General features: G+C 45.6%; 1 protein-coding gene and 1 long non-coding RNA gene across 2 annotated transcripts; both read right to left on the minus strand.

The window, feature by feature from the left end:
- Positions 1-2,501: 2,501 nt before the first annotated feature.
- On the minus strand, positions 2,502-4,321 carry LOC148096842 (uncharacterized). The gene is made up of 3 exons (XM_087835152.1): positions 3,189-4,321; positions 3,004-3,073; positions 2,502-2,910 (listed from the first exon to the last, which is right to left on the minus strand). The coding sequence occupies exon 1, from the start codon at positions 3,949-3,951 to the stop codon at positions 3,466-3,468; it is 486 nt and encodes a 161-aa protein (XP_087691278.1). The 5' UTR covers positions 3,952-4,321; the 3' UTR covers positions 2,502-2,910; positions 3,004-3,073; positions 3,189-3,465.
- Positions 4,322-9,341: 5,020 nt separating this feature from the next.
- Positions 9,342-10,144, minus strand: LOC148096843 (uncharacterized). The gene is made up of 3 exons (XR_015717132.1): positions 10,029-10,144; positions 9,844-9,913; positions 9,342-9,750 (listed from the first exon to the last, which is right to left on the minus strand). It is a non-coding gene; the product is annotated as an uncharacterized LOC148096843 (long non-coding RNA).
- Between the last annotated feature and the right edge of the window lie 520 nt (positions 10,145-10,664).

Below are 10,664 nucleotides of genomic sequence, written 5' to 3' on the forward strand. Positions count from 1 at the left end.
CACTCGCTTACGTCACTGTCATGAGACATTCTCGCAAAAAATCACGGTTTTAGTAACGCAGTAACGCAGCGTTCTTACGGGAAAGTAACGGTAATCTAATTACCGTTTTTGCAATAGTAATCCCTTACTTTACTCGTTACTAAAAAAAAGTAATCGGATTACAGTAACACGTTACTGCCCATCTCGGATTACAAGTGGGAAAAAAAACCTGTGCATGCAGTAACTTTCAAAAATGGAAAAAAAAAATGTTCCATAGATTATCAGCCAACAGCCTTGAAGACACACTTAGTCTCTTTTAGTTTTCAGCCTAGAATGAGGAACCACCAGCAGGTTTCTGTCAGAAGACCTCAGTGACCTGCACCTTATAGATGGAAGCAAATGAAGTTTGATCTCAGCTTCATGCTCTTGTTCTGCTCGTGCACTCACTGATTTGAATTACATGTTCTACACGCTTCACTGTATCTCACGGTCAGTTTGTCAATTTGTGACATTAATTCAGAGGAATATGGTGTAAACCAATGATTTATAAACCTAAAACAGGCCATGATCACTAACCAATGCTAACTTTGAGAAGCAATGCAGAACATATTGTGCCCTCTGTGTGGCTAATGGAGCTCTTAAGAGTTGAAGAGCAAAACAAAAGAAAAAAAAACTTCACTCATGAGTCTGCGACTGCGTGCTGACAGAGGGCGAGTGGGTTACCTCTGTGTGACTTCAATCTGCAGAGGGTAAGGCTCTGACTGTGGTCGGCGTATATGTGCCGAGCAGCAATTCAGAATAGCCACCGTCACAGTTTCTGTGAGGTTTGGCATAACTCGATGCATTGAATAATTTTTATATTATACAGACAGAATTATGCAGTAAGAACCAGCAGTTAAATATAGAAACTAGGGATGCACCGATACCACTTTTTTGGAAACGAGCACGAGTACGAGTACGAGTACTTGCATTTCAGTACTCGCTGATACCGAGTACTTAATAAAAACATGATTTAAATTTGCAGGTAACAGCTTTAGTCCTATAATTTAACAAAACAACAACAACAAGGGACTAGTTTGGAATTAAGAACATTTATTTAAAATGAAAAGCATGTTGTATGCAACATATTACAGAATAAATAATTATAAAAAAAAAATAATTAATTTTAAATTTGTTCGTCTGTTTCTCTGTTTAGAAGTCTCACTAGTACAGTCACAGCTGGGATGACATCAGAGGCTAGTGCGTCGTAGCTGCTCACTTTTTTAGTTAGTTCCTCAAAGGGGGCGAGGATGGCAACAGTTGTCTCCATAAGAGCCCATTGGTGAGCGGTGAGATAGTCAGGGAGCTCGTGCTCGGACACGCCCAGCACTCGCTTTTGCTCAATGAGAGACTGGAGCATGTAATACGTGCTGTTCCAGCGCGTCTGTACGTCCTGCTGCAGTCTCTTTATTGGCTGGTTGAGCTGTCCCTGAACGTCCTCGAGGCGGGAGTAGGCTAAGGCGGAATGTTTAAAATGCCCAACTATTTTCTGTCCCACTGCTATAGCATCAGCTATGCTCCTCTGTGCTAACAAGCGTGGGTAAATAAGTGTGGGTAAACTCTTTGTACTCGTTGTCGTGTTGGGATTTTAGGTGCTTGATTAAATTACTTGTGTTAAATGTGCTACCTTTTGAGCCTCCTCTGGACAATTTTGCTGAGCACAATTTGCAGTGCGCCTTTGTTTTCGCGTCTTCGTTCACTTTGAAATAGTTCCACACGGCTGACTTGTCTCCCCTCGCCTTCTCTCAGCTCTGAGCTGCAGCCGGGGCCTGGGGGCGGGCACTCGGCGCCTGTGATTAACCCCTTACATGCCGCTCAAACATAGACAGGTCTCAGACCGTGGTATCGGTCCTCGGTATCGGGGGACTTTTAACGAGTACGAGTACTTTAGAAAATGTGGTATCGAGGCCGATACCCGATACCAGTATCGGTATCCCTAATAGAAACTGTTGTTGAATACTCACTGATACACAGAGGCAAGAGAAGAGGCAGCAGACACAGTGTTCCTGCCATTCACCCTCTAACAACTGCCTTTCTGTCTGAATGGTGACCATTGTATAGTCACCAGTGTCATTATGAAGCCTTATCATGCTGCATGAAAAGCTGCAATACTCCACACATTTATGCAAAGTTACTCATCAGCAGTTTTTGCTTTTGCCTTTCATAAAGTGCTGGGAGGGAAATGAAGCTGAGAAATGAAACTTTGAGTATTATGTAAACCGTCGATTTATTATAGAAGATATACAGTATGAACTGACCATAAATGTACTTTGGTCAAGACCTGAATTAAGTTTCATCCAAAGGCTTGTGGCTCAAATTTGAGCAGAGCCTGACAGCTTCAGTAGAAAGACGCTGAGGGTCCTGTCACTGTTGTTGATGTCTCTGTCCTGAAAGATCACACACTGCCCTGTGATTTGTGGTGTTTCTTGTGGACTCATATGTGGCCCGGTCATGGGGAATGAGACAGGACACAGGAAATACTATTTTGTGGGCTTTTTTATTCTCCGACTGTACTCGGAGGAGCACAGTTTTAATTCTGTAGTTTTGAGTGAAACGGCAAAATTTAACTATTCCACTGGCTCAGCCTAAAACTGCCTTTCGGGGTCTGAGACAACAGTAACTATCATATGTACATGTTAACTTCAAACAGTATAGACAACAGTAGTGACCTGTCAAGAAACAAATACAACAAAAAAGAGAAAACAAAACAAATAAACACATTGTTTACATCCCACAACTTCGCAGGTCAACTGGCAATAAAGTGCACTGTAAACTCTCTTTTAAACATACATTTCTATGGGAGAACATCATGAACTCACTTCAGTTTCTCCACACAGCTACTGTGCTAGGACAAGTACACACGCAGGAATCACACAGCAAGTGATCTCCCCTCTGAATCAAACAGAAACATACAGAGTTATGCAAAGTGAATAACAGTATAAACTTAACAACTTTAAAATCTGTTAGGACACTGTAACTACTCACGCCAACCCGCTCTTCAGTCCCTTTCACAGCACGTGACCATTAAACATGCACCCGTTGCGCGTTAAGAACTCTACAGAAATGGTCACAAACATGGAGTCATTGCTAAAGAAACTTAGCTAATTACAGTCTACTACAACACTGGTGACAATATTTTGCAGTATGCTACACTTTTTTAGCACATTTACCTCTTTTGTAGCTAGCCACAGAATCTTTTGCAGTCTCTAACTCTCCAGTGCTCCCGCTCACAGCGCTCAGTGTGTGACGCAAACTTGAGTGCATGCGTGCTCTGGCTTACAGTGTCTCTTCAAGGGACAGTATACCCCCAAAATGCGAGGTCTAGTCATCACCATGACAACTCTACAACAGACCTCTGGTAGACAGGCAATCAGTCAAAAACACAATCCCCTCTTTTTAAACCCTTTCCATATGTAGTATTAGTTCACTTGGCTACATTCTCCCCTGCTACGAGTCAACGTCCTCGGTGACCCCCTGCTCATTCACCATTCCCCTGAGTTTGGTGGTGTACAGAACCATACCGGCTAACACCTGGGAGAGTACATCTGGACTGAAGGATACTGCATTGCATGCTGACCTAGGTAGATTAAATGGGTTTGTGTGGACCCCTGCAGTTTCTCTCCTACTCCTGCGTGTAGCAGGTGTGGGTGGACCTGCCTCTGCTTTCTCTTTTTTTCCTTTCCTAGGAGCTGAAACAGGTTTTGCCACCGGTTCTTCACTGGAGAATCCAATGCTTCCTGGTCCAGGTGGAAGGTAAGCTGCTGGCTCCACCTCGAGGTCATCAGGGTTGTCGCTGCTCTCCTGCCCTAGCAGATCCTCACCCGTATTTTCAGTTCCATTCTCCAATTGGTTTCCAGGCTCGTCGACCGTCGGAACCAAGTTCACAGGTCCCTGATCCACTGGCAGCTCCATTGGGTACTGGACCTCCTCCATCAAGGCAAACTCTGGATGCTCAACCTCCGTATCAGACACTTGGTGCTCATCTGCAGAACTGACTTCCTGGTCACGTAGCCTTGGCTTGGGTGTATGTATAGACCCCACGCATGGCCTCAAGTTAGATCTGTGGACTCTTTTCACCGGCCCTCCTTCCAGGGGCACTACTGTGTATGTTGTCCCTTGGATATCAACCACTTTATACACAGGGGCTGCCCAGGCATCTTGAATCTTATTCCTTCCTGGTGGTCGGTAACGGAGATACACAAACTGTCCGATGTCAACAGGTGGACAGAACACCTTTCCTTGCTGCTGAACCACTCTCTCTGCAGCCTTCCGTTCGGCAAATTCTCTGGCTCTGGCATGTGCATCCTGGAGACGCTCCTGATGCACTAATAGCCAGTCCAGTTTGTCATCCTTTACTTCTTCCCGGCCCAACAATGCATCAATGGGTAGATGTGGGTGGACCCCAAACAGCAGGTAATGGGGAGAATACCCTGTGGTCGAGTGCGGCGTGACATTGTAAGCATACACCAGCTCTGACAGATGCTCGGGCCAGCGCCGCTTCTTCTCAGGGGGAAGCGTACGCAGGAGGTTGTGCAAAGTCCTGTTGAACCTCTCACAATGTGGGTTACCCTGAGGGTGGTGGGGTGTTGTACGAGTTTTCTTGACTCCATACAGTTTGCATAGCTCAGCAATCACTGCACTTTCAAAATTCCTGCCCTGGTCTGAGTGCAGGCGCTCTGGTACCCCATATTTCATGAACCACTCTTTCAGGATAATCTTAGCTGTGGTATCTGCTTTTTGATCTCGTGTGGCAAATGCCTGACTGAACTTGGTGAACACGTCAGTCATTACAAGAACATTTTCACGACCATCTGTAGCCCGCTCAAGGGTGGTATAATCAACAGCAACAACTTCCAGTGGGCGGGTAGCCAAAAATGGAGCGTGGGGTGCCTGAACTTTGGGTTGAGGCATCTTTGTTAACACACATCTCTGACATTTCTTCACCCAGTGCTCAACATCTTCAAACATGCCCCCCCAGAAACATCTTTGTTTCAACAATCCCAGTGTGCGTTCAATTCCCTGGTGTCCCATGTGATCATGCACACTCCTGAGCACTTTTTCTTTAAGGCAGGCAGGTAGTAGCAGCTGATGGCACTGTCCAAGGTGAGCATCCTCAATCACACGGTATAGCAGTCCATCCTTTTCTCTGATCCGAGGCCACTGCTTCAGTAGAGAACGTACCGGTTTAGACAGACCCCCTCTCTCTCTGTAGGTAGGTCTCTTCTGTCTGCTCCAAAACTCTCTCAAGACACCAATTGTCGGGTCTGACACTTGGAAGCGATAGAGTTCTGCATTGGAGTAACCAGGCATCGTTGGGGTGTTGCCCAGCACAGCCTCACTGACTGGTTCCTCATCTGGTTCGGAGGCCTGCAGCAGTCTGATCCTACAAGCCTCAACTCCAGCCATGACAAGATCTGAGCCTAGACTTGTACCTGCCCTTAGCACATTACATATGGCTATAGAGCCATCATATTCTGCATCCTCACTGTCAGGTTCTGCCGTGTCAACTGTTGGTTGCCGAGAGAGGGCATCAGCGGCAGTGTTGCAGCGGCCAGGGCGATACTTGACATCAAAGTCAAACACAGACAGCTGTGCTACCCACCTCTGTTGAATGGCTCCTAAATTAGCAGTGGGCAGGTGACACAGGGGATTGTTATCCGTTATGATTGTGAACTTGGACCCCAGCAGATAACTCCTAAATTTTTCTGTGACTGCCCACTTTAACGCTAGGAGTTCGAGCTTCATGCTGCTAAAGTTTTGATCATTCTTCTCAGCCCCTCTGAGCCTCCTACTAGCATAAGCTATGACTTTATTCCTTCCCCCCTGCTTTTGGGATAGAACAGCACCTAATCCAAGACTGCTAGCATCCGTTTCCAGCGTGAAAGGGAGATTGAAGTCAGCATAGCCTAGAACAGGGGCACTAGTCAACTTTTCCTTAAGCAACTCAAAAGCTTGTAAGCATTGTGGTGTCCAGGCTGAAGCAAAAAGCTGTTTAGCCCTGACAGGACTTATCTCCTTAACACAGACGTTCACTACATCATGGAGTGGCCCCGCAGTTTGGGAAAAGCCCTCAATGAATCTCCTATAGTAGCTGCAAAATCCTAAAAAGGACCTTAGCTCTTTCACAGTACTAGGAATGGGCCATTTTGCCACAGCGCTTATCTTGTCAGGATCTGTGCTTATTCCCTGAGCCGACACTTCATGACCGAGAAACTTGACCTTGGGCTGGAGGAAATGGCACTTTTCAACCTTAACCTTCAGCCCCGTATCCCTCAGTCTTTTCAAAACAGTCTCCAGTCTCACAATGTGATCCTGGAATGTTGATGAAAACACAAGCAGATCATCCAAGTAGATCAACACAATCTGAAAGACCAAATCACTCATTGTGGCCTGCATAAGACGTTGAAACGTCGCGGGGGCATTACATAACCCAAAAGGCATCCTTAAGTATTCATACAGGCCAAATGGTGTGGTAAATGCTGTTTTGTCTCTGTCTTTCTCATGTACTGCTACCTGATGGTAGCCACTGGCAAGATCTACGGTTGAGAAGAACTCTGCACCACTCAAAGCATCCAGGCTCTCCTCAATGCGAGGGAGTGGAAAGGCATCACGCCTGGTCTTCGCATTTAGTCTGCGGTAGTCTACACACAGTCTAAGACTCCCATCTGACTTGCGTACCAGAACAACTGGTGAAGCATAGGAACTCGAACTCTCCTGAATCACCCCCTTTCTCAACAGTTCAGAAATGTGTTCCCTAACCTCTTTGTACTGATTTGGTGGGATGCGCCTGTATGGCTGAGAAACAGGGGCTTCATCTACAACAGGAATTTCATGCTTCACACGATCAGTGTACCCCAAATCCTCATCGTGAAGTGCAAAAACATCCGCATACTTTTTCAAAAGAGTTCTGACCTCGACCTGTTGTCCTGGTGTGCCACCTATGTGTAATCTTCCCAATAAGTCCTGTACGCAGCTGTTGGCCCCCTGACAGTCCTTTTGGTTAAGCGTCACCTCCTCATGGTTGGCAGATATGCGCTCAAATCTCACCTCGCATGGGTCACCCTCAATGCAGTGGCCAGGACTAATAATGCCTAGTCTAGCCTTAGGTGGAAGCCAGACATCCTCTTGTGAGATGTTCATCACCTGTACTGGGAATACCAGGCTGTTAGTTGACACTAGAGTTGGGATCACCAATAAGCCACCTGGGAGCTGAACATTCCCTGGTTCAACCAATGCGCTACCAAACTGCTTGCCATGGCCCCTTGCATAGACAGTGGTCAGGGATGAGGCAGGCACCCGCACTTTGTGTTTGCTTGCAACACGGGCAGTAGACACCTTTTCCACAAGCTCAGCAGCTTGTACGCAGTGGCAGGCCTTCCTCCAGCTGGACTCCAGCTCTCCCCCTAGAGTGGTGTCAAACTCTGAGAGTACTAACTGTCTACATCGTTTTGCAATGTTCATCCCTATAATGCCATGGGGTGACGAATCCAACCATTTGGGATTGTCTCTTTCTGCTTTATCATCTTTGATTATAAGAAAACCACATTCAGGTATAGTGAGCCCCATGACCTGTACATCTAACTCCACATAGCCTAAATAGGGCAGCGGCAACTGGTTGGCTGCTGTGATTTTAAGCCACTTGGCAGTACAGTGCATATCTTCATCTTCTCCCTGGAGATGATTTCTGAAAAAGCTTTCTGTCAAAGTGCTTACATTACTTCCTGTGTCAAGCAGACATCTAAGGGATACACCACCTATCTGGATATCTACTTCAGGGCACTGACCAACAGCATGTTCTAGAAAATGTTCCTTGGTTAGAGCTTCCTTTGAGCCTTCTGACTTGCCTCGCATTGCCCGGCTCATAGCAATGGAGGGTTCCCATTTCCCGTTAGCGGTGAACTGGGCATGGTGGCAGACTGGCTCGTAGGTTGTCGGGGTGCATTACAGTGTCTGGCCATATGTCCCACCCCTTCACATCGGAGACAAATAGGCTGACCCTCTCTAGTGTACCTAGGCTTGGGCTTAGCTTTAACACCTCTACTGTCTTCAGAACTGGCAGTCTGTGTCGTGAGCTCCCTCACTGCATTAGTTAACTCCCCTATGGCTTTACCCTGTTGTGTGATTATTTTAACCATCTCTTGCAGAGCCATGGTAAAGTCTGTCTGTACATCACTGGTGGAGGTTGTCTTTTCACAGCTTTCATCTGGCCTGTCACTCACTATATTTCTATGTCTTGCTACATTAGTGCTGCGTGGACGATCTTCCATAGTCCACATGATTGCCTCCTCTCTAACATCAAAGAGACTACACTCAGGCTTGTCCCTAGTGAGCCTACGTAGTTCACGCCGAAGATATGGGGCATGCACACCTTCAATGAATTGATCCCGAAGTGCCAGCTGTGTGTTGGGTACTACATTAGGGGACTGCTGTATTGCAGCATTGAGCAACTGAGAGAGTGCATGTGAATAATCTCGCAGGTCTTCCCCATCTAGTTGGCGGCGTGCATAGAAAGCATGCAAGAGCTGTGGTGTGGTGCGCTTCTCTCTAAATGCCTCCCTCAAATATGAAAAGAGATCACTCGGTTCCTTCACCTGGCCTGCCATACGTAACTTAACTTCCTCTAGGGCAGACCCTTTCAGCTGTGAGAGGATAAAGTCGGTTTGATCCTCTCCACGCAGACCCCTAGTTCTTATTGCTCTTTCCACCTCTTCTATGAATTCATCAACAGTGTAAGCATCTTTTGCTGGTTCCCCACTAAAAGGTACAATCACCTTTTCTCTTGGAATGTACACAACAGATCTGGTTGGAACATTACCCATGTTAGCAATATTAGACATAACAGCATCATGTTTCCTACTCAGTTCGTTAATCTTTGTTTGTAGCTGCACCAACGGGTTACCTGCACTGTCAAACAACGAGGCAGCTTGACTGTCTTCAGTGGGGATAGCTCCGGCCCCTGAAGGACCTTCCCCCTCGTCCTCTTGCGACATACTGCAATGTCTCTGAGTCTTTAGTGCAGCAGATTCCCACAGTCACTTGTAGATGAGATTCAACAGTCCAAAATCTGTGTCAGATGCCCTCCACGTCCAATGGCTGAAGCAGGCTCCTGTTGTACCACTGCACAGAACCACCTCAGGACGTCCACACTGCGATTGCCGCCCTCTGGGAAGGACTGGGATCTTCTCAGCCACTACTGTTGTCTATAAAGCCCCACTCACTGTGTCTCTCTATACTGAAACTCAAAACTAACTTGAGAATCCCACTTCTGACACCAAACTATGTGGCCCGGTCATGGGGAATGAGACAGGACACAGGAAATACTATTTTGTGGGCTTTTTTATTCTCCGACTGTACTCGGAGGAGCACAGTTTTAATTCTGTAGTTTTGAGTGAAACGGCAAAATTTAACTATTCCACTGGCTCAGCCTAAAACTGCCTTTCGGGGTCTGAGACAACAGTAACTATCATATGTACATGTTAACTTCAAACAGTATAGACAACAGTAGTGACCTGTCAAGAAACAAATACAACAAAAAAGAGAAAACAAAACAAATAAACACATTGTTTACATCCCACAACTTCGCAGGTCAACTGGCAATAAAGTGCACTGTAAACTCTCTTTTAAACATACATTTCTATGGGAGAACATCATGAACTCACTTCAGTTTCTCCACACAGCTACTGTGCTAGGACAAGTACACACGCAGGAATCACACAGCAAGTGATCTCCCCTCTGAATCAAACAGAAACATACAGAGTTATGCAAAGTGAATAACAGTATAAACTTAACAACTTTAAAATCTGTTAGGACACTGTAACTACTCACGCCAACCCGCTCTTCAGTCCCTTTCACAGCACGTGACCATTAAACATGCACCCGTTGCGCGTTAAGAACTCTACAGAAATGGTCACAAACATGGAGTCATTGCTAAAGAAACTTAGCTAATTACAGTCTACTACAACACTGGTGACAATATTTTGCAGTATGCTACACTTTTTTAGCACATTTACCTCTTTTGTAGCTAGCCACAGAATCTTTTGCAGTCTCTAACTCTCCAGTGCTCCCGCTCACAGCGCTCAGTGTGTGACGCAAACTTGAGTGCATGCGTGCTCTGGCTTACAGTGTCTCTTCAAGGGACAGTATACCCCCAAAATGCGAGGTCTAGTCATCACCATGACAACTCTACAACAGACCTCTGGTAGACAGGCAATCAGTCAAAAACACAATCCCCTCTTTTTAAACCCTTTCCATATGTAGTATTAGTTCACTTGGCTACACATAAAAGGATTTATTTATATGATACAGTCTTTACAGATGTCAGATCTCAGACCAGCGTGAAAGAATTGTGTTTCATCATATAATTACAGTTCCTGATAGTTGGACCAATCACAGCCAAATGAACTGAAGCTGTTCTGGTGATGGCCCAACACCATTCTCTGTACTTCAGCAAACTGTCTCTGTTCTCTGCACATAAACTAAAAATATGACTAAATTGTCATGAAAATGTACTAAAGGAATTAATAGTGCCCTATATCTCCATGTGACTATTATGTTATTATACTATATTATTATATTATTTCAATTTCATTTTTATTTATACAGAAAACAAATCACAACAACAGTCGTCTCAAGGCGCTTTGTATTGT

Source organism: Neolamprologus brichardi, chromosome 22 (assembly GCF_056152115.1).
Source record: "Neolamprologus brichardi isolate AB-2024 chromosome 22, ASM5615211v1, whole genome shotgun sequence".
NCBI classification, from domain to species: domain Eukaryota; kingdom Metazoa; phylum Chordata; class Actinopteri; order Cichliformes; family Cichlidae; genus Neolamprologus; species Neolamprologus brichardi.